This window comes from Asterias rubens, chromosome 16 (genome assembly GCF_902459465.1).
Source record: "Asterias rubens chromosome 16, eAstRub1.3, whole genome shotgun sequence".
NCBI classification, from domain to species: domain Eukaryota; kingdom Metazoa; phylum Echinodermata; class Asteroidea; order Forcipulatida; family Asteriidae; genus Asterias; species Asterias rubens.
In genome coordinates, this window is record NC_047077.1 from 7,203,604 (window position 1) to 7,228,715 (window position 25,112).

The following is a 25,112-nucleotide window of genomic DNA, read 5'->3' on the forward strand; positions in this document are numbered from 1 at the left end:
CTACCTATTTTGTCAGCAACTTTGTTCAGGGTACCAGTCAAAAGCCATGCAACTGTTAACTGGCCTGTAACCTCGGATCACATTGCCTTCCCAGGCTGTATCGTAAACTAGCGCTTAATGGATCAAACTAATCCACCATAATTATCCGGATTTTTATTTTAGGGATCATCTCAGAGATCCAGGCCAGTCTGGCCTTTCAGCAACTCCTGGTAAAGACATCCATCGGTCGTAAGACAAGACCTCTGATTGGTCCATTCAAACTCACCCTGACGGGCAACAGCCAATGGGCTGCATCCGGTGGTCATCAGACCCTAGATAGGTCATCCATAAAGCGTATGACAGCTGGGGTCAACCTGGGTCATGTGACTGTATTCTTGGGTCAGGAACATGTGAACTGTTTGTCCTTGATGCAGCGCCATGTTGGAGAGTATATGGATAAATCCAAACAGGCAAGTTGGATACAATAACAATTACCTGTAAAATGTTACTGTTACTGGAAGCTATTTTATGCTTTTTATTCCTCAGCTCCCTAATGTGAAAATTTGCAATGTACACGCCACTGATGCTAAGGGCTTTATAATACATGTAGCTTTAGAATGTGGTATAAATCCCCCGAAAAATCAACAAATTTTTACGTACCAAGTCAACAGAGATCAGAAGTCTAGCTTTTTTCAGTTGACTCTTTTAATATAGAAAGACCGCTGAGATTTCCCTTTGATAAAACCAACTATTTGCATAATAAAGTTTGGGACAATTAATCAAAAAATGAGATTCCTAACACTGATGTAACGTGATTAACTGCTAAATTTTTCCCTATGATCTCAGACGGAGAGTCGGGGAGAGTCCAGTAAACGCAGGTCTGCTTCTCATCAGCAGCCATTGTCTAGTCTCCTAGCTCCTTCAAGTACTGTCATATCACGACAGCCCAATAGACACTATAAAGATGACCTTAGGGCAGGAACATTCCACTATGTCACAGATACCGGTAAGCTACAATGTACACTTGTAGGCTCTTGATTTCATAGGGCTGTTAAGCAGATAAACTTGCTAAGCAAATCTGTTTCGCTAAGCAAAAATAAGCAGAGTATCAGTCATTGGTAATGATAATAATACCAACATTTATTAAGCACCCTGGCTATGCTACTATGGACAGTGCGCCATTTTAAAACCTCTCGGAAGGGAATACTGAAAGTCAACGCTGATTGGCTAACCAAAACATTTTGAGACACTAGGCGGCAGCAGACTTGCTTATCCATTGTTTTGGGGGAATGTGTTCAGAACTACATAAACAAGAGACACTTGCATAGGCCCAATTTCATAAATATGTTGAGCAGAATTTTTTTTACAATTGTTTATTTTGTGAGCAAGAAATGAGTGGCGGCACCAGTTGCAGCATTGTAAACTTTATTGTACTTTGGCTGGTGACCTAATTCTGCTAAGCAAGTTTTTGTGCTGACGGGTTTTATGAAATTGAGCCAAACAGGTATGTTCAGTCGAACATTCAAAGCTCCTACTGCATTCAGCATTATTATTATTTGTTTTCTAAACCTTGTTCTCTGCAGATGGAATTGGAATCCAACCAAAAGCCAACGAAATCGTGTTCTCCTCTCCAACCCTGGAGTATGATGTCAAAGGTCACTGGGGGTCAATGACATGGTCATACCCCGAGCCTAGGATCCTGACTCATGTATCAGTGACTCCTATACCGCTCCAACAGGCTGGTGCCGCTGAGTCGAATGTAACAGCAGAGGTAGAGGTAGGTTTTGTTTTTAAGGAAAGCCATTTTGTAAAGTCAAATAACTTTCACATTTCTTTTTATAAAAAATAACTTTTTTTGTTCAACCCAAATCATTCAAAATTTACTATTTGGTATCATAAATATCCCTTTAAAAATGATCCCCTGCCTGTCATTTTCCCAGGTTTTATCATATGCTTGGGTTTGATCACTGTCTACATGTCAGTTAAAGCCTTGGGACCCTTTCGGTACAGGAAACAAAAAAAACGTTCACAGATTTACAAAAAATTTACAGGGTTTACAGAAGGTAATGGTGAAAGACTTCTCTTGAAATATTAGTCCATGAAATGCTTTACTTTTTGAGAAAACGGTAAAACAACATAAATTCTCGTTAGCGAGAATAACAGATTTACATGTATAGTGAACACATGTCATGACACGGCGAAACGCGCGGAAACAAGAGTGGGTTTTCCCGTTATTTTCTCCCGACACCGATGACCGATTGAGCCTAAATTTTCACAGGTTTGTTGTTTTATATATAAGTTGTGATACACGAAGTGTGGGCCTTGGACAATACTGTTTACCGAAAGTGTATAATGGCTTTAATGGTTGTGTTGCTTCTGACTACCACCCCAAACAAAGATACTGACAAAATAGGAAGACCACCGAAATGGGGCTAGATAGCTCAGTTTGGTTTTTAAAGATGATCTTCAAAAGACATTTTTCTAAATTCTGTTTAATTTTACATTGATTTTGATATAATAATAAAACAGCTTTGTTCTCAGGCTTGTGAGCTACAGTGATTTTAAATCACTGTAGCTCAATATAGTCCACTTATGATGCATCCTTGGTTTCATAACCAGAAAAACATGTATATAATAATAAAAAAGTGTGATTTTACACTGTTATCCTGTTCAGGTACCCTGTACTTTTGGAGTCTCAAATGAAAGTGCACCATACTATTTAACACCCTGTTTTACATTGTTTTCCCCTGTCAGGTACCCTGTACCCTAGAGTATTGGGACGATCTTCGACAGGGTTTCTGCATCTACAAGCAGCTGTACGTATCCGAGGTGCATTCCTACCATCTTACCTTACCATCGGCAGAGGACAAGGCTTGCAGGCAAGCTGTATCATCACTGTGCAGAGTGGTCCTCAATGCTGTAGTGCAGGGCAGGTAAATTCATACTCATATCAAAAAGATTTTTTAAATGTAATATAAATGTAGATTTTTATATTACAGCTAATTTGTGAAAATTTCACTTCAAAAAGTTATTAGCTATTTTGAGATATCACCAAAAATCTGGAGTGATTATGCCCACGCAGGAAGAATAATCCATAATCAGAATACGCAATCTGATAAGCGTATCTTACCGTAACATTTCTTTAATTTGAATTTGGGGTTCCATAACCACATTACTTCGAAGTGAAATGGTTCTCAAATGGGAGACTTTCTGGGACGATAGAGGGCAGCAGACTTACCGGGTTAATCCATTGTTCTCAGAATTATGCGCATGTTCAGAACTACGTAAACAATGGACATTTACCCGGTATGTCTGCTGCCACCTAGCGTTGGAAAGTCTCCTATTGCTTTATACATGTACTACCAAAAGCTGCGGTACTTGTAACCAGGTAAGTATTTATTGCCTTTAATGATAAGAGTGATTACCAAACGTATATCTTCCCTATCTCAAAAGCTCAACCACCTTTTGAAATGAAATTTCAACAATTATATAGGATAAAAAAAAAATCTAAAACGATTTCAAAAACCGAAGGTATGCTTTGCCTTTACATGACTTTTTGAGAAAATTTGAAACCTTTCCTCAAAGCGTCTTGAAATGTTGTTCTTCTCGTAGCGATGACGAGCCGCTTTCTAGAAAGAATCACCCAGGGTTGATCGTGTCTCCGACTGCCCTGGCGGCCTCTATGAGGGTAGACTCCTGCTTCTCAGCTCAACTACTACCAGACCTCTCACTGGGATTCAAGATGGAGTGTATGGAAGTCAGGCTAGCTCATCACACTGATGCACTAGGCAAAGGTATGTGCTCTCTATAAATGTAGGGTTTTTGGCGCTTCATGGTTAGAGTATATGGAAGTCAGGCTAGCTCATCACACTGATGCACTAGGCAAAGGTATGTGCTCTCTATAAATGTAAGGTTTGGCGCTTCATGGTTAGAGTGTATGGAAGTCAGGCTAGCTCATCACACTGATGCACTAGGCAAAGGTATGTGCTCTCTATAAATGTAGGGTTTTTGGCGCTTCATGGTTAGAGTATATGGAAGTCAGGCTAGCTCATCACACTGATGCACTAGGCAAAGGTATGTGCTCTCTATAAATGTAAGGTTTGGCGCTTCATGGTTAGAGTGTATGGAAGTCAGGCTAGCTCATCACACTGATGCACTAGGCAAACGTATGTGCTCTCTATAAATGTAGGGTTTGGCGCTTCATGGTTAGAGTGTATGGAAGTCAGGCTAGCTCATCACACTGATGCACTAGGCAAAGGTATGTGCTCTCTATAAATGTAGGGTTTGGCGCTTCATGGTAAGAGTGTATGGAAGTCAGGCTAAAAAGGTATTGGCTCTGCATAAATGTAGCGTTTCATGCTTCGTTTTGAGAGCGTATGGAAGACAGGTTAGCAAATCAAACTGATGCCCTGGGCAAAGGTAAGGGCCCTTTATAAATATAGGGTTTGGGTCTTTTTTTTCATAGTGAATGGAAGACAGGCTAGCAAATAAAACTGACGCACTAGGTAAAGGTATGATTTCTATAAATGTAGGGTGTGGTGCTTCATGGATAGTGTGTATGGAATTTAGGCTAGCGAATCAATCTGATGCTTTAGGCAAAGGTATGGGCTCTCTACATGTATGTAGTGTTTGGATGTCATGGTAAGAGTGTATTGAAAACAGGCTAGCAAATCAAACTGGCTCTGAAGAAATGTGGGGTTTGGGGCTTTATTGTGACAATGAACGGAAGACAGGCTAGTGAAACAAACTGATGCTCTAGGCAAAGGTATGTGCTCTCTATAAATTTAGGGTTTGGTGTTTCCATGTGAGAGTGTACATGTATGGCATCAGACTAGCAAATCAAACGGTTTTTTTATTAATTTTTATTTGCAGGTCGGCCAAAGTGGCTGGAGCCTTTTGTGTTGGATGGACTGTCCCCAGCTGACCAGGAGATGATGGTCCTACGGCTGAGGTCCTCAGATATGTACATCAATCACTGGAGAGCCACTCAAGCTAACACCAATGTACAGGTCAGTAAGATTGACAATCTGCTTATGAAATTAAATTGTTCAAGTGAACTTTTCTGGGTATTGTTTTTCATTGAGTTCACAAACCATTTGAAAGTTTTCAACTGCATGGTTTGTGTATATATAGTGGAACAACTGCACAGAACTGTTTGATACTGTGTAGATATGCATTCCTCCTACAATATCATACAGAGTCTCTAAATGCTCCCTGATTCTGCAGAAAGTTCGCTGAAAATAAACCAATCTTTGCATGTTCTGATGAATGAATTTGAAGGTCTTTCTGGTTGTTGTACAAAATCTCCATGATTAAAAGATGCAAATGTTGGCAGAGCTGCAATCTTCAAGTTAAGTAAAATTGTTACTATTAACTATCCCTTTCTCAGTATCATTTTCTAGTGGTGCATTAATCAACTATTTGAAACCATTCAACTGTACAGGTTGAGTATGGTGGAATAACTGCACAGAACTGTCTGTGTACTGTGTAGATGCACTCAGCACGTTTTAGAGGCCAGCATATAGTGTATCAATTTCTATTGGGGGGAAGCGGGGGCAGAGGCAATAACATAATTTGAGACGTGTCTTTGCTGGTTCATGGCCAAAAAGAGGGAGATTTGAGAGGATTTTTTTAACAATTCTTCTTTTCATCCCATCTTGCAGATGTCAACCAGTCTCCAATGTGATCTTATGACCTATCGAAACCTCACCATGTCAACACTATTGCATCCAATGGGTGTGACTGCCACTGTGGATTCGACCTGGGGTCAGGGTGTCGAGGGCCATGTTGACCTCGGGACGGTTAAGGTCATCGTGGGACAGGAAACTGTGCATTCTCTTAACATGGCATTGCAAGCAATAAAACAGGTATGTAGGAGTCAAGTTATTTTATCAGTATATTCTCCTGCCCAACTGGCTCTTCTAACAAAATACCACAGAAGTATGTTGAGACTAAGTTCACACATGGAGGAAGGAAGAGAAGGAGCTCGAACGAAGGGACTTCAAAAGCCGAACCCGTGGTACCGCGGTCATTTAACGACACCTCGTAATCACCCACATACCTTACACAAACAATGGGCGACCTGGCATATGTGAGTTTGCGCGTGCGCACTTGGTTCTTCACTCAACTATGGTGTCGTATGTCGTATGGATATTATAAAGAAAAAACAACTTTTTTGAGACCTGATAAAATTTGCGGACACTTTCGCCCACCAAATCAAAAAAACATACCAACCACCCTCGTGTGCTAATACCCAAATTTTGAACCACCGCTAGTGACAGGAAAGTTGCCAAAATGTAAAATTATGCTATGATATTTCCATGTAAACACCACAAACGGTAAATGAAAACGTGTGTATTCACAATTCTTGTCTCCAATGATTCAACTTTACACGAAGGCAACGGTGCAGAGTGGTGGTACCACACCTTAGTTCAAAGAGATTTAATCGCGGTTCACTAATTGGCCGTCCAGCAGGAGGTCTCCTATCTTTTTCCACTGGTCAGACAGGGGCAGTGTCAGGGTATTCTTTTGTTACTCTGCAGTTTTGCGGGTCGTTAGAGCTCCTTCTCTTCCTTCCTCCATGGTTCACAGTACACAAGCCATGGGGTTTTCACAAAATAACAGCTGTACAAACAGATGAAACCCAGCAGAGCCATGAAACTGGGCACAGCTCTAGAATGGCAAAGGTTGTGGGTAAGCTTGGGCGATATCGATTTATTTTATTCACGACACCATTTGACATCATCAGTCTTCAATTTCCCAGTGAAAGTTGTAGAAGAGACAGTCATAGCATAAGAGAGGTGTTTTAATGATCTATTCTTCTGGTTTTACTCCAACCCTATGGGGTGCAAGATGTCTTAGCTAGGAAATACATCGCGATATTGCGATACTTAATCGATATCGCGATATATCGCCAATATATCGCGATATTTCGATTTAAACCAAATCGATCCGATATCGAAATCGTTTCCAAATTAGTATGGCGATATTCGATATTATCTTCAAGTGCGCGCTAATCCTCCAATCAGATTCGCAGAATGGAGTGGTGATAAAAACCTATATTGCACGGCTAATGTCACTACCATGCGTATTGTGTGTTCTATGTCACGCGCCAAGTTTGCTTGAAGATAAATACGTTATCACACGCACGCTCGTGGAAATACGGAAAATATAGCGCGTCTGCGTCCCATATCCAACTCGGCCTTGGGCCTCGTTGGATATGGGATGCAGAAGCGCTATATTTTTCCGTATTCCACTTGCGCTTGTGTGATAACTTATAATATCGTGATATCGCCCAAGCTTAGTTGTGGGTTCATATGCCTGTGGATTTTTTCACAAGAGTCGGGGAAAGTACTGAGTATACAGTGCTATGTATACACACATTGTAAGGGTAAAACCAAATTTAGTATCCTTCTTCATTGTTCATTCCTTGCTTTAAAGTGTGCTTTCTGTAACTCTCTTTTCAGCACTTTCCATTTGACTGCTTTTGTTACACTAGTACACATGTTTATGCGTGTTGTGTTGTCATTTAGCCTTCGAGAAAGACTCTGCTTGGCTACCGATTTTTTTGTGGCATCGATACCATACATGTAGGTTATTTGATTGGACAGCACTTTGCAACAGCTCATTCTATTTTCTCAAGCTGTGTATTGACCCCTTGCACGCGTGTCACACGCGGCGACTGATGCCACGCTCACCATGTTGGTGGTCAATAGGCTTACGTGTAAACGCCGCGTCACCTAAAAATGCGCACTTCACTGAATAACACATGTTGACATTGACCACCAAAATGGCACATCCAAGATTATTCTGATGATGACGTTAGGTGAAATGGGTCAATTTGGGAGTTTATTAAAGTCACTGGACATGGTTTGTTATCCAGTCCATATATTTGAACCTCATTTTACCATTTCCTGAATACAGGCAAATGTAGAGAACCAGGAGCGTTTGCTATTCTGTAGTTATGCTATCTGTAATGATACGGATGGTACACTGAGGTTTGGCCAAGTCCACACGGATGAATCCATGGTCCTAGCTAGCAGGAAGGTTCATGAATACAGCTGGAGGACTCATAAACATCATCGTCAGGTCAGTCTCTCCTCCCCCATCCCGGCCCTCCCCAATATATTATCAAAGACAGTGGACACTATTGGTAATTGTCAAAGACTAGTCTGCACAGTTGGTGTATCTCAACATATGGATAAAATAACAAACCTGTGAAAATTTGAGCTCAATGGGTCTTTGAAGTTGCGAGATTATAATGAAAGACAAACACCCTTGTCACACGAAGTTGTGTACTTTCTGATGCTTGGTTTCGTCTCGAAATCAAATTCATGGAAAATAACTTCTTTCTCGAAAACTATGGCACTTCAGAGGGAGCCGTTTCTCACAATGTTTTATACCGTCAACCTCTCCCCATTACTCGTAATCAAGAAAGGTCTTATGCTAACAATTATTTTGAGTAATTACCAATAGTGTCCACTGCCTGTAAGTAAAACAATTTGCAGAGCACAAAGCAATTTAATTAAATACCAGAAAAAGTATAACCCCGCAGAACACTGTATCACTTGAACTGCTTGTGATTGCTATCCTACTTTTCCCCATTGTACTGTGATAAACAGCGCCTGCATGTTTGTATTGAGGGATGGAGGAACTGGCGTTGGTCTGAACCCTTCAGCCTCGATCACGAAGGAACGATTGTGAGAACCTTGCATCACCAGGAGCAAACGGCTACGCTGTTTATCAAAATTAAAAAGATATCGCCGCTACAAAGACAGGTGAGAGACGGGCATAACAGAAGTTCAAGCAACTGTTAATGATTACTTTGAACAAACTCCCCAGATACAATGACAGGGTCTACATGATGGGTGGGTAATGATGGGAGATACAGCTTTGTAATCAGAATGTAAATTTTTTACAAACTTGATTAGTGAACTGAATGTACAAAAAAGCATGGTATTCGTCCTACTTTAGTAGTCTTTTGTAAATTTTGTTTGCCCATGGGAAAAATCTGATAAATTGCCTGACAAAGCCTGAAAGTGTAGGTCAGCCCTTGTACTTGATAAATTGTTCCTATTTTTTTCCAAGGACCAGATAAACAGATATTAAAGAAATATGAAGACTGCCAGCATTAGGGCTCAATATCAGTTGGTACATGTACATGTAGAGCGCTGGTAATATTAATCCGGAGGTTGCAGGTTCAAATCCCAATTTTTCTCTATCTTCACCCCAAATTTTAATTAAAGTTTACTTGATATAATCTGTACCGAAATACCAGAATAGGAAAAAAAAAAAAAATGAATTACAAATTGCAGAAATTTTACACTCCGATATTTTGACATTGTACTAAAGGTGATTTTCTGTGGCCAGCACATCTTCACCAACATGCTGGGCCTAGACCTTGAAGTACAGCTGATCCGATTGGCCAGAATCGGCAGTCAGGTGATCGACTCAAAGCATTTCCAGAACCTGTCGGCCAATAGCAGCTTGCCTTCTTTAACCTGTAGCAGTAATGACATCACAGGGGTCAGACTGAGGCTGGATGAAGACGGCTGTGATTGGTCCGAACAGTTTGCGATAAGCGGGGAAATGAGTCGTGAGAAATCAATTTTGAAGGTAATAATACTTTTCTTCATGAATTTGCAATGTTTTAACTCTCAAAGCATTTGTATCTGTATGTATGAATGTTAACAATCTGAGTTAATACCTAACATACTCCTGCAAGAAAAGACTCAATTCTTCAGAAAGTTAACCAATACGAGTTTATTTTTGGATCCCTACTGCCTCAATCCTCCTAAAGCAACTGATATGAGTTTAAAGACACTGGACACTATTGGTAATTGTCAAAGACCAGTCTTCTCACTTGGTGTATCTCAACATATGCATAAAATAGCAAACCTGTGAATATTTGAGCTCAATCGGTCATCGAAGTTGCAAGATAATAATGAAAGAAAAAACACCCTTGTCACACGAAGTTGTGTGCTTTCAGATGTTTGATTTCGAGACCTCAAATTCTAAATCTGAGGTCTCAAAATCATATTCGTGGAAATTACTTCTTTCTTGAAAACTACGTTCCTACTGAGGGAGCCATTTCTCACAATGTTTTACACTATCAACAGCTCCCCATTACTCATTACAAAGTAAGGTTTTCTGCTTATAACTATTTTGAGTAATTACCAATATGTCCACTGCCTTTAATAGATGTTGCATGTAGTTTTGCATCTGGTACAAAGAATCCAATTTTGTTTAACCCTTACACCGATGTGTAATGTTATCAGCTTATTTAAAGCCATTGGACACTTTCGGTAAACAGTATTGTCCAAGGCCCACACTTCGTGTATCACAACTTCTATATAAAATAACAAACCTGTGAAAATTTGGGCTTAATCGGTCATCGGAGTCGGAAGAAAATAACGGAAAAACCCACCCTTGTATCCGCGTGTTTCGCCGTGTCATGACATGTGTTTAAAATAAATCCGTAATTCTCGTTAACGAGATCTGATATTGTTTTACTGTTTTCTCAAAAAGTAAAGCATTTCATGTAATAATATTTCAAGAGAAGTATTTCACCACTACCTTCTGTAAACCCTGTAAGTTATTTGTAAATCTGTGAACTTTTTTTTTTTTCCCCTGTACCGAAAGGGTCCAATGGCTTTAAGCACTGTATACTCAGTACTTTCCTGAAGTCTGTGAATCAAATCCACTGGCATATCACTCGGGATATGAGTTCATGTGGGGATCCCTACTGCCTCAATTCTCTAAAGTCAACGAATGTGAGTCAAGTTGGTTGAACGTATTTGTATTCCCGCCAAGACTGGTTGTTTTCATGTTTCAAATACTCTTGTCGTTCTTTGTGTTGAAGGTGTGCAATCAGGATGGAGTGTTCCATTATATGTGGTGTCGTATCTTCACTGAGGAAATCCAGGGCCATGTACAGCGATTGGTAAGTCACATACTGAACTAAAATTTACTTAGTCAGTTTCCCTTGTAGTATAAAACTTGATAATTTAAATAAAAAGTTGCATCCTTTTAAGGTGATCCCTCGGCTGCTCCCAGGTTGTATCAGAAATATTTTGTGTGATCCCTGGCTATATGGCACCCTGAACAAAAATATTGGCAAAATAGGGAGACTGCCAACATTTGGGTTAGATAGCTCAGTGGGTAAAGCATGTTAATGCGTAGGCTGCAGGCTTAGATATCGTTTTTGATCCTATTATGTTTTTGTTGACCCCAAAATTGAAAGTAATTATTGGTTAAGATTTATTTTTGTTGTTCACATCCCTTCTCTAATCAGGTTCTGTTGAGCCCATTGTTCATCGTTCGGAGTCACCTTCCTTGGCCCCTGACCATGAATATTGAAACCAGCAAGCATAATGACCAGAAGGTTATTGAGGTCAGAGGTCAAGCTTCTGACCAATCACTGTACCAGTTTGCACCAGATACGTGGCATAATTTTACTTTCCAACTCGGGTAAATATCAAACAATTTTCTGCATATCATTAATTCATTTTATTTTGATCAATTTTGAAGGGCTCTATAGGTCATACTCAATTTGTGGTTCACTCATTTTCCAACAGATATGGTCCTCATAAAAGTAGATTTCCTTCTACAAATCTCTAAACTCACCTCGGAGTCAGCCCCTCTCTAAAGCCCACTTCATACTTCATGTGAATGCGCATGTAAAGCAACTCTATTTTCACAAAACTGCAAATTGTTTGTTGTGAATTTGTGCCTCAAATTCGCATAGCATTCACACTCGCAGGAAGTATAGTCTTACTTTGATTGTCACACAATAATGTGTAACAATTTAAGAATATATTGCATGCTTGGTTCTTTGGAAAGCCTATTTTAAGTATCAAAGCATTCATTTTTTCCTGTCTCACTGGATGGGGACCCCCCCCCCCTCCCCGTCCAATGAGCAGGGGCGGTAACACCACTGCCCTGGAGGATTAGTGCATTGTATTTGGCTTTCTGATTTAAACTATTAAGGCAGGATTACCAATCCTGTACTCTGTCTGTAAAAAAACCATATCGTCCTGTTAAAAAAAAATCCTTCATATTCCTCTTTTATAAGAAGTGTTTTTAAGTTTATGTTCATTCCTTTTCTTTCAGCCATGATGCAGAAATTTCCAGTCCCTCCATTCCAATCAACACAGACATGATTGATGAGCTCATTCGTGGGTCATCGTCAGATGTTGATGATGTATCTCCTGTTTCCATAGAGACTGTTGCTAAGCGTTGTCAACAACTTGATATGGCATGGCCATACAACCATCTTGACTATAGCAGGTTGGATATTTATATATTCCACATAGAATTTTGACAAAACACTCGCAAGTGTAAGTTTATCTACTCTTTCAAAATTCGTTAGAAGATTTTCTTTCGTCAGGTAAGCTCTCAGAACATGTACTGCTTGTTTTGTAGCCTTCAAGGTGTTTTCTGCATCTTTGTTCTTCAAAAGTTCTTCGAAATCCTCACCGGAAACTGAAGCCAATCTTGCGCCGCTAGTAGAAGCAGCCATTGTTGTTGATTAACCAGCGAAACATGTTAAAATGCCTGACACAATATTGCTGTCATCCGGGTACTTTTTACGAAAGCATTCAATACGCTGAAATATTTTTGCTTCTGGAAGCCTGATATAAATAAAAATCATGTTTAACTTTTAAACCAAATAGTTACCATCCTCCAAAATCCTCTTCCAGAAGTTGTCTGACTTTGTAGGATGAAGTAGTAAAGACCCAGATAACAACTGCTTATCATTGGAACAAGCATACCTGTCTTATTGGAGTCTAAATATTTGGGTGTTGAGTTACCATAGAGTGGAGTATGTAACTGGATTTGGGACTGTACTTCTGAACCACCCACTCTACGCATGTGGTTAGGCATGCCAATCGTAGTCCAAAACATGTGGGTGATAGCTATTGTAGGATTCTTGGGGGAGGGTGAGTCTCTAGTCAAAGAAACAATTTAATTATAATGACCTAGAACATACTTATTTATTACCCCAGTTTGTCTGTGCAACAACTTTTTATCCAGTTGACATGACATAATGAACAAAGGAGCAATACACTACTAAATGATAGTGTAAACTGCATTCAAATAACTTTACCCAGTAGAAATGTCTGATTTTGCAAGAGCAATTTACATTTTATACTCAACTCTTATCTTCTATCCTTCGCAGTGCAAAATCATTCACTGGTAGTTTACGCCACACCGAACTACCCGCAAGTAAACAGTCTACAGAGGCTTCCCCTCAAGAGCCTCCTATCGGCACTGTCCACCAGCCGAACACAGACCTTCAAGTATCCATCACACAGCCCTGCCGCTTCCTCAACACCATCATGGTGGACGTGTTGCCATGGTGTTTGATCGTCAATGAAACAGATTTAGATATTGACGTTTTGGAGCATGGGTGTCAGTCGGTGTGTGTGCAGAAACGACAGGTTACTGCCCCGCAGAGATTCAAGGTAAATAAATGGACTTGTAGTCTCTTCAAGTTGGGGATCAGCTTGGCTCTATGGTTTATTCCCCTGCCTTTCTCCTCTTTGGACCCTGGTTTCAATCTCATCTGAGACCTGGGCCCAATTTCATAGAGCTGCTAAGCACAAACATTTGCTTAGCATGAAATTTCTGCCTCGATAAAACAGGATTACCAACCGAAAAATCTGTGTGATTTTCCTCTTCCCATTACTCGTAACCAAGGGAGGTTTTATGCTCATAATTATTTTGAGTAATTTCCAATAGTGTCCACTGCCTTTAAATGAAATCAATGCTACAAATAATTAGTTTAAAATGATTGCCTTTTTGCTAACTCTTCCGTCATAAAGTACATTGTAAACCTCACTGTGTTATTTTAAATATTGTTATTGTTGTACAGGATAATGGGGTATGTACTTTTTAGAATAATACAAAATTAAATCATTATTACAACCCATCACCTGACTATCTGCATTCCACAGAAGGCCTTTCATCTTCAACTCAGCAAAGCCAAGTACACAACCAGCACGAAATCCAATCCCATACACCTCATGGCAGCCTCCGTCCCATCAACAGGTCACGACCCTTCAACTCTGACCCTAATATCAGAAGGGTTCATCCAGGTCTGCTTGTCTGTGCAGCGAATGGGGCTGGCACAGAATCGGGTAGGTTTTTGCTTGTCTCTGGTTTTATTTTTTTGTATTGTGTTTTATCATTTGTAGTATTTTAATTTTAGAGAGGGCTCCAAGGTCAGATTCAGTTTTGTAATGGACTAATTTTATAGTAGAAAGAGTCCTTATAAAAGTGGGGAAAAAGTTCAAAGTCTCCAATTGCACTTTAAAATGGTGAAAAATGTAATTTTATTTTATACTCCAAAACATAAAACCCGTTTGAGATACTACATGTAGGTGGCAGCAGACTTACTGTTCTCGGTAATGTGTGCCTTGCTCAAAACAACGTAAACCATAGACCTTATCGCAAATACCAATGCGCAAGCGCAGACTGTTGAATGAGGTGCATTGTGGGATAGATATGGATCAAATTTGGATACCAGCTAGACCACAATGCACCTAATTTCAAGCTTTACGTGCGCGCCCCAGTATTTGCGAAAAAGGTCTATGGACATTTACCCGGTAAGTCTGCTGCCACCTAGTGTTCCAAAGTCTCCTCATTGAATAGTTTCAAATAGTAAGTCAAGTCACTGGAAAGCTCCACAATACCTTGTAGGAAAATACTGAGCGTGAGGGACTGATAGGAGTACTAAATAATAAGCAGTAATTAATAGAAATTCATATACTGTGTGATGATTTTCTTGTTAAGGTTGTACGTCTGACTGTGCGATCCACTGTCAAACACAACATCAGGGTTATAACAATACTACCTCAGTTTGTGCTGAGGAATAAGTGTAAGAGGTCAGTGAGGATGAGGACACTGGATGTAGCACCGTCAAATAAGGTGAGATCAATCGTCACTTGAAGAAAAAGTACATCATTGTTTTTTTTGTAGAGTAGATTCATTTCTGCTTTCAATTTGCACCTCATTTTTTTTTTTTTTTTTCTTTTTTTATGCAAGTCGCCAGACACACAAGGCCTGAAGTCCACTTCAAGGTGTGCGCTACAATTGTTTTTGTCCAGAGGCCGTTGCCACCTACTCCTAGGGCTGAAACAGGGTTACCCCTTTCACAGTCCATACGGATGTAGGCTTGGGTATCATCGGTCCGAAGCCTGGCCGGTAGAGCAGAAAGCATTACCTCCCCAATTTTATTCAAACAATCTATTACTGCATGCTACTTAAAGTGCTGCTAGTCCATCTCTTCGGCAGTACTAAAGCAGCATGTGTGTCGTGGCCCAGTGGTCTAGTTCACCGAAACCAAAGCTCTGGTGTTGTCAGCAGCAGAGTGTGGGTTCGAATCCCAGTCATGACACTCAGTCCCTCATCAAAAGGCGCTGGAATGTGCTGTTGTATACACGTGTGCATTGGCTTGTCATGGCCCAGTGGTCTATTTCACCGAAACCAAAGCTCTGGTGTTATCAGCAGCAGAGTGTGGGTTCGAATCCCGGTCATGACACTTGTGGCCCTGAGCAATGCCAAACCATAACTGCTTCGTAAAAAGTTGATCTACCAGCCAAGCTCTTGCCTACAGCTTTATGGAGTGTGAAAGGGGTAACCCTGGTTCAGTCTCTGAAGTAGTTGAAAACGTGCCCCCTGGTGACATTTGGTTGATTTGGTTTGACATCCCAAATAAGTTAAAGGCAGTGGACACTATTGGTAATTACTCAAAATATTTATTAGCATAAAACCTTACTTGGTGATGAGTAATGGGGAGAGGTTGATGGTATAAATCATTGTGAGAAACGGCTCCCTCTGAAGTGCCATAGTTTTTGAGAAAGAAGTAATTTTCCACGAATTTGATTTCGAGGCCTCAGGTTTAGAACTTGAGGTCTCGAAATCAACCATCTAAGCGCACACAACCTTTGTGTGACTAGGGTGTTTTTTTCTTTCATTATTATCTCGCAATGTCGATGACCGATTGAGCTCAAATTTTCACAGGTTTGTTATTTTATGCATATGTTGAGATACACCACTTGTGAAGGCTAGTCTTTGACAATTACCAATAGTGTCCAGTGCCTTTAAGTCTAGCCCTCGCAATGAAGCGGCTCTCCGGCCTTGTGATGTCATTCTCCTGAAGACGATCAGAGCATACTGATGGAAACGTCGAGTTGTCTAACCACAGGTTCTTCTCAGAACCACCACTACACGTACTTAAGGAGATTTATGCATAGGAGATCTATATTTTTAGTGTCAACGCAAACGTCACTTGAGATTTAAACAAAATATCACGAAAAAATTCTTTCCATCCTCTCTTTTATAATAGCTTTCACTACAGGAGTCGTCACTGCATGAGGTGATAGTCCCCTCTGCTACAACTCAAGAAACACACATCCCGATTACACAGTGGAACATCCCACCCACTAGTCAACCGATCACCGCCGAGCTGGAGAGTGTGAGCCAGTACTTCTCACTGTCTTCAGAACTGACCAATCAGAATGCTGGTATTAGAGAGGCAGCCAATCAGGAGCAGACTCACTGGAGCCGATGGGTTCTGGTGGACTTATCGAGGCCCAGACTACCAGTTGCAGTACCGGTGAGTTTCATGGAACCATACACTGTAGGTCCAGTGTGTTGTGTAAAGCACGTGAAAGAGCAGCAGCTCTATGTTGAAGCAGCTGATTTTGTGCTTACTGTGCAATAGCACTCTGCAATAATGCTAAAAATAGTACCCGGATCTCAGACAAATGTACACAATTTCACTAACATATACGCATTTGTACATGTACGTGTCCAGGTTTACGCTATTGCTACCTTATACTTTAGTTCAGTTTGGCGGAAAAATGACGTGATGATCCGCATATTAAGTGATGGAATATTTTTCTGACAGCCGGCCATTTTGAGCAAAAGTGACATCATTAGTGCGGAGTGCTACTTCCATTTCATAGTGCTGCTAATCATAAGCACTCAAAAAGGCATACTAACCTTCCGGTGCTTACTGTACGAAAATGAATGATGTTACAATGCAAATATATGGCAGCCATGCAAGCTGGCCGTCTAATTTTCTTGCTTACCTGTGAAATACACTTACACTTTAAACTTTCTGATTAAACAGATTCACCAAGTGTACAGCCAGGCCTCACCCAAAGCAACCAGCGCCTTGGTAACCATGTCAACACAACCGCTCGTTGTCATCCTAGCAGAGCAAGAAGGAGTGACATACCTCACCCTGGATGATGACTCAATGACCAGGGTGACCGTCTCTAATGCCTGCTCCTACCCACTTCACTTCGGACAGACCCCGTTTGATGCCACAGAGAAACGTAAGTATACAAGTCTCTTTTTATTTTATTTTGTTGAATCATTGCTTAGTGTGCTGGTTGACTAGTACAGGGCCTGGAAGCCGTTCGTCAAAAAAGTGTTTAATTTCAGCTAGGAGTGGCTGTAAGGCGAAGTCTAAGAAATTTGTATTTGAATTTCCTTTTGGAGTCCTTAAAGGGGGATCATTGATGATTTGTTTTCAATTAACAAGTCAAACCAGGGTCATTTGACATTTGACATGCTCTTTGGCTAGGTCTTGAAAGGGAAATTGGCATTTTTGCGATTTTTCATCAATTTTGTTCGTGGTGCACACACAAATTGTTCAAACAGACTGTTTAGAACCGTACAATGACATCATCAGGTGTTTTAATGTCTATGGTTTATATTTGCCGTCCACAGTGGAAGTTTTGGAGCAGACCAGCCCAGTGCCCTCAATACCTCTAGTCCTTCCTCACTGTCTAGTCCACTATGACCTCCAGCGTCCTTCAACCAGCTCATCACCGGAATCTGAGCCTCGGCCATTTCTACCAAGCATTCACTTATGTCTTGGGAGCTTTCTGGGTGTGGCTATATGTCTTGAAGACTCAAGAGGAGAACAGAAGCTGCCCAAGGAGGAGAGAAAGGTATGTCATATTCTGTTATCTAAATCTTAAGCCTTTTTTACACTTCTGTAATCCTGAGGGGTAACCCAGGGATTAACGGACGACCCTTTCAAACTTGGATTCCTTCCCTGATCTACCCTGGAAAATGTGCATACCCCCTGCTCTGGAGAATGGGTGACCGGTTAAACCCTGGGGTATTCTTGAAATGGCAGCTAGAATCCAAGTTCAAATCCCACTCTAGTCAATCGATTTTTGTTAAACCCCAAGTTAAAGAATTTTGCATGGGATTGTTACACGGTTTGTTTAAAGATTAATGAATTTGAGAGGATGACTGTACCATTCCGAATCCAGCGATATATAATATTTTCCTAAACATAAGATGCTCAGTAGATGGTACTCAATAATCGTACAGTGGAAGGGTTGACCATGTAGGCCTACTGTGATGATGCATTCATTACATTACATTATATTGCGGGATGGCATGGATCACCTTTCATAGAAACCATGTATATTTTCTTGAATGAACAGACAGTAGGAGGTTGATGAAATGTAAAGTTGGAGTAGCATATTTTAATTCTGTTTGATTGTTTTGTCTTGAACAGGGTAAATATTCATGGAGCGAGGCTATACAGTTGGCCACAGACCACCAGGAAAGATCAGAGATAGTTTCTGTTGCTGGGGTAGGCTATGTCCTGCTATCCAGTCACTGTGTTGGAACCCAGTTGCAAGTACGCATTGATCCACTCAGTATGGATGTCTCAAAAACTAGTGGCAGAAGCGGGATACAACCGTCAACGGAGCCTCCTAGGAATGCTGTACCAAACTCGTTATTAGCAGTTGAGATGGGGGATATTGATCAAGAAATATCTGCTTCATCATTGGAGAAAACAACAGCCCCTCTATACCCCTTGCAATATAGGTTTCGATTATCTGCTGGGAGTGTCGTCGTCATGGTGATGGATGAGGTCACAGATCTCGTTCAGACCTCAGAGATGCTTCGCGTCACCGTCGATGACGTGCAACTGTTAAGCTTCCCATGTGTCGAGGAAGGCACCAAAGGTCCCGTTCAACAGCAAAAGCTGCAGGTCTCGGCACAGGGCTGTCAGGTCGACAACCAGTTGTTCAAAGCAGCCGGAAGCCACGATTTTGCTGTCATCCTGTGCAGCCAACCAGACAACTTGAAAAGTGGGGAGGACGAAGTAGCACATGATGCACCAATTGAGAACCGCGCAACATTTTACAGTAAACACCACGCTTTTGTTGCGCTGACTTTGCTGGAGAGCAGTACCACAGGATCTTTCAAGCTAGCCTCAATTGAAGTTGAAGCCAGGCCGCTTGAGTTGTACATCGAAGATATACTCATGTACGATCTCCTTGTTAAATTTCGAACCTTCCTCCCAGCAAAGTCGCACGACGAACGCCAACCAGTCACGCAACAGAGCTTCCCCACCAAAGTTCGAGTGGCCAGCAGTGCGCTAAAGGATCCAATCAGCATGCGGCGATTCCTCATCCAGCCAGTCAGATTGCTTGCAAGCATCCACGCATCTTTGAAACTGTTCATTGCTGTGGACAGCACACCACTGTCATTCAACCAGTTTGATAGCGGTCCGGTGTTTGCGACAACACGACAGCTGGTGCAGGCTCTGACTGTACACTATACCTCTGGAGCACTCTTCAAAGCAGGTATGTACATGTATGTACACTCTGAGTCCAATGTCATAGAGCTGCTTCTTAAGCACAAAAAGGTAGCTAACCACAAATAGAAAATATGTTTAGAAATAGGGGTTATCAGTTTTTGCCTGGTATTCTGCTCATTTCTGCTAAGCAGAAAATTTTCAAGCAAGATTTCGTTTCTAAGCAGCTCTATGAAGTTGGGGCCTGGTTTTCATTTTTGGTAGGAAATAGTGCTAAGCTATTCCTTTTGCTAAGAAAGAAAAACAATAAAGTGGCACCAGTCATAACATGCCTTTCAGGCTGGTAACCCATTTCTGCTTATCAATATTTGTCTTTGCTCAACAATTTTGTTGGTACTGACCCGTCCACTGTCCCAACTTTGTGGTGCTGCTTACCCCCGAAAAACTTAGGTAGAAAAAATTCCACGCTTGCATAAACATGTGTTTGTGCTCATGTGTACTTCACAGTTGTCTACCTCGTCAATAGACCCTATTCACAGCGCGCAGCACACATACGCTTCTCCTGTCCGCCGTTTTGTGTGTCAAAATGTGCACAAAAGGAATGGACTCCACCCAAACAGACAGAAATGGTAGGGGCGCATTGTTCTGAGGTGCGTAAACATTTGTACCATACTTTTGTGCGTGTTTTGACACTCAAAATGTTAGACAGGAGACGCCCCTGTATGTGCGCTGCACGATGTGAATAGGGTCTATTGGATTGGCTAACTTAAAGGGAATATGTACTTTTTCCTAACAAAAAACACAATGTCCACAGATATACATTAAACTTACACAGTTTGAAGATTATGATAGTAGAAAGCTTCCCTTGAAATTTTACTTACTGAGGTGCTGTAGTTTTTGAGAAATGAATAAAAGTAATAATTTTCGTCTCAGTTTTAGCATGTAAAAACGTATTAACCAGTTATGCTGTGGTTTTGGTATAATATCATAACTGGATAAGGGGACTTTACATGCTAAAATAATTTTGGTCTCTTGAGGCCAAAACTATTTTGTGACTTGTTTTACTCATTTTTTTAAAAACTGCACAACCTTAGTTAGTAATATTTGAAGGGAAGCTTTCCACTATCATTATCTTCAAACCCTGTAAGTTTAATGTAAATCTGTGGACATTTTGAAAAAGTACCCAAATCCTTTAAAGCCATTGGACCCTTTCGGTAAACAGTATTGTCCAAGGCCCACACTTTGTGTATCACAACTTCTATATCAAAAAACAAACCTGTGAAAATTTAGGCTCCATCGGTCATCGGAGTCGGGAGAAAATAACGGGAAAACCCACCCTTGTATCCGCGCGTTTCGCCATGTCATGACATGTGTTTAAAATAAATCCGTAATTCTCGCTATCGAGAATTGATATTGTTTTACTGTTTTCTCAAAAAGCAAGGCATTTCATGGAATAATATTTCAAGAGAAGTATTTCACCACTACCTTCTGTAAACCCTGTAAGTTATTTGTAAATCTGTGAACTCACTTTTTTTTTTTCTGTACCGAAAGGGTCCAATGGCTTTAAATGAAGGTTTTGAAAATAATTTTTTTTTTCTTTAAATCTTATGTAGGCTGGGTCCTTGGCTCCCTTGAGATTCTAGGCAACCCAGCTGGGTTACTACGGAACGTCCGTAGCGGTCTGACAGACTCCTTCATGTTGCCGTATGAGGGGCTGACTCGAGGGCCTGCAGCGTTTGTAGCCGGTGTGACCAGTGGAACCTCATCTCTACTCAAACATCTCTCTGCAGGTTGGTTCACAGTTTCAGGTGTTCGGGCACACTTCTTGTTTTTTTCTTTTTTCTTATCAGGTGTTGGGAGTATTAAGCCCGGGACACCTTTTATTTTGTTCGTTTTGTTTTCCTTCTTAATATTTCTACCTCTTCGGTCAAAACAGGAATTAATAATAACAAATTCTTATATAGCGCATTTCACAATAACCGTATCAATGCTCTTTACATTAGTGCCCTGGTCATGGGGCCAATAACATCCCTGTAATGTTTCTTAGCTCCCTTGGGAGTATACAGCCCCGAGCTGCCTGTAAGGCGCTTGTGGCTTTTTCATACACAATAACAACCTCTACCCTTGCAGGTACCCATTTATACCCCTGGGTGAAGAGAAGCAATTATAGTAAAGTGTCTTGCTCAAGGACACAAGTGTCACGACCGGGATTCGAACCCACACTCCGGTTAATCAGCACCAGAACTTGAATTCGATGCTCTTAACCACTCGGCCATGACACTCTAAATTTAAAACTTGCAATTCTGTGAAGTTGTTTTCAACGATGTTGTAGGCTGACAAGGGCCTTGTATAAAAATAAGATTGTTGGTATCACCCAATCAAGATTCAAAACAGTTCAAAATTTACTTTAACTAGATGTCTGTGGCAGAGTTTATAAGAATTGTTTCACTATTGGTATACACAAGCCCCTTCATGGGAACAAGGTTGTAGGTTGATGACTTCAACATGTGTCACGTGGTATTGCCTTATAAAGGTACATTTTTTTTAAGATGTGTTTCTGCCGAACCAAAAAATAAAGTTTTGTATTTAAAAAAAATCTAATCTCTGAACCAGGTAAAACTTCAACAATTTATTCAATCACAATTTGGTGACATCACTCACAAATACATGTTTTTTGTAGTTGACAAAAACTGAATATCTAGTTTTATTGTATTACTTCTTCTCCCCAACAATGCACTTCCCAAGCTCACATGAACTTAAAACTTCACACATCAGTGTAGAGATTTTACTAGACTGAAGTAAAGACAATTCATAAGCAAGAACTACTGTCCAACGTTAAATTCCAATATCTTAAAGAGTCAATGCTCTATTTGTTTATTTATTCCAATAAAAAACCTCTATTTTTTTTATGACTATACAATAACATGTGATGAATCCCTTTTATAGAAATTAGGTTCCATTGCCCATGTACAAATTTATGTCAAATGAGTGTTGTAATAAGACAGCAACTTTCCATTACGTCAATGCCCGAAATAACCATGACATTACCAATAAATATGCCTGTGATTTTTTCAGAGAGCTCGGGAAAGTACTGAGTATGCAGTGGTTGGACACTGCTCTAGAATTGCAAAGGTTGTGGGTTCGAATTCCCATTCGATTAATGTACCTGTAATGTCTTCACAGAGCTTGGGAAAGTACTGAGTATGCAGTGGTTGGACACTGCTCTAGAATTGCAAAGGTTGTGGGTTCGAATTCCCATTCGGTTCATATACCTGTAATGTCTTCACAGAGCTTTGGAAAGTACTGAGTATACAGTGGTTGGACACTGCTCTAGAATTGCAAAGGTTGTGGGTTCGAATTCCCATTCGATTAATGTACCTGTAATGTCTTCACAGAGCTTTGGAAAGTACTGAGTATACAGTGGTTGGACACTGCTCTAGAATTGCAAAGGTTGTGGGTTCGAATTCCCATTCGGTTCATATACCTGTAATGTCTTCACAGAGCTTTGGAAAGTACTGAGTATACAGTGGTTGGACACTGCTCTAGAATTGCAAAGGTTGTGGGTTCGAATTCCCATTCGGTTCATATACCTGTAATGTCTTCACAGAGCTTTGGAAAGTACTGAGTATACAGTGGTTGGACACTGCTCTAGAATTGCAAAGGTTGTGGGTTCGAATTCCCATTCGGTTCATATACCTGTAATGTCTTCACAGAGCTTTGGAAAGTACTGAGTATACAGTGGTTGGACACTGCTCTAGAATTGCAAAGGTTGTGGGTTCGAATTCCCATTCGGTTCATATACCTGTAATGTCTTCACAGAGCTTTGGAAAGTACTGAGTATACAGTGGTTGGACACTGCTCTAGAATTGCAAAGGTTGTGGGTTCGAATTCCCATTCGGTTCATATACCTGTAATGTTTTCACAGAGCTTTGGAAAGTACTGAGTATACAGTGCTAACACACATCGGTGAACATGTATACGGGTAAAACCAAATATAATATTCTTTATCCCAGATGCAAACTTCAATCTATTAAAAGGTTCAAAATTGGTTTATTTTATAAAAATACCTCACCAAATAAAAAGTCGCAGACTAATGAAATTTTGTTTACCATAAAATTACATCAACAAATATTATGTACGTATTATGTCAAGTTATGTTAGTCACCTTAATAGCATATACCTGGGGATTTAGTTAACAACCTCAGTGAATCTAACACAAATAATAGCTGAGGGAAACAAGTGATTAAAATTACATTCATAAATACCCAAGACAGTTTCTCTACTCCTATTGGTGGAGAGCGCGTCACGTGGGTGTGCACAAACCTTTTGTTAATGACCCGTAAAAAGTGTTAATTCATGAGCGTGACACACGACCTTGCACCTGTTCTTATAAGACAGTTTCTTCATTCCTATTGGTCGAGAGCAACAGCTGAAACAGTTGTGCCACATCACGCGATACGCGCGACGCCCACAGCATTCCCTTATAAGGAGTTGTTTATGCGAGGGCAGCGGAGGGCTCTACCATTTCATAGCTGGAGGGGTGTTGTGTTGAAAGAAATCATTTAACAATTATAATTTTTGCATTTATTTTACTTTTTGACCAAAAGTGATGATGTTTTTGACCGAAAAGGTATTTATGAATGGGAATCAAAGTGTGTTGAATCGTTTTTCAACTAGTGGTTTAAACCAGCCGAGGTCTGGTTCTTTATAATTTACCGAGACGAAGAACCAGGCCTCGTTTGGATTAAACCACTAGTTGAAAACCTCTTCACCACACATTTATTCCCTTAGTGAAGTGCATGTTGGCAGCAAAGTAAGTGGTGTCATCTTTAGAAAAATTGCCACGATCGGCTTGAGCGTAATTTTTTTGCTTTTACTCTTGGTGATTTAACAGGGTGTTTATTTAAGTTATCTTTCACCGTAAATACACTTGAAAGGATTCTTAGACTCCATAAACTGGGTGTGGTCGGCCTCAAAGCGGGTGCTATTGTTGAGTTGGCAAATTCGCTTCCCATTCCCAAAACGCTGCACATTGAAGGAGCGGCATCTGGGGTCGTAGTCGCACACTGGGCGCAGTCATGGACACTGCTGGTCGGTATCTCATGTAAGGCGTGGCCGGTCAGACAAGACGCAAGCAGACGCCATTGCTTCAACTTGACTTCATTGCCTTTGCAGATAATGTGAAATGCTTTTGAGCATTCATTATCATTCCAGCCTCCGCCCCATTTCAAATCTAAGTATACAAGCTCAGCACAGTTTTTTCCAGTTTCGCTGTTTGGCTCACCCTGCACTGTGTACCAGTTCATATACCCTCCGTTGCCTGAAGAGCAGTCCCACTGCCCTTCAATCTCTTCATCATTGCAGTTTATCCACACAGAATGACCTTTGGCTTTTCTCTGTATATAGTTATTTTCTACCGATGATGAAGGCGCAACCATCTCCCCTCCCAACTCCTGACATTTCAATCTCCCTTCATGCCATGTCATTGTTCCTTCAAGAAGCTTATAGCATGAGCCTCCCCATGACTCCCAGCCGGATGGACACAACATCT

General features: G+C 40.7%; 1 protein-coding gene across 1 annotated transcript in view; it reads left to right on the plus strand.

Moving 5' to 3' along the window:
- LOC117300658 (vacuolar protein sorting-associated protein 13B-like) overlaps positions 1-25,112 on the plus strand; it is a 58,659-nt gene that overhangs the window by 26,271 nt on the left and 7,276 nt on the right. The window contains 21 exon segments of the mRNA XM_033784354.1: positions 163-449; positions 826-985; positions 1,563-1,756; positions 2,734-2,912; positions 3,592-3,773; positions 4,852-4,988; positions 5,643-5,846; positions 7,903-8,067; positions 8,601-8,756; positions 9,331-9,594; positions 10,841-10,921; positions 11,273-11,448; positions 12,091-12,267; positions 13,160-13,445; positions 13,938-14,120; positions 14,776-14,910; positions 16,331-16,600; positions 17,120-17,327; positions 17,725-17,948; positions 18,530-19,610; positions 21,175-21,351. Of these exon segments, the coding sequence (XP_033640245.1) occupies positions 163-449; positions 826-985; positions 1,563-1,756; positions 2,734-2,912; positions 3,592-3,773; positions 4,852-4,988; positions 5,643-5,846; positions 7,903-8,067; positions 8,601-8,756; positions 9,331-9,594; positions 10,841-10,921; positions 11,273-11,448; positions 12,091-12,267; positions 13,160-13,445; positions 13,938-14,120; positions 14,776-14,910; positions 16,331-16,600; positions 17,120-17,327; positions 17,725-17,948; positions 18,530-19,610; positions 21,175-21,351 (4,926 nt within the window).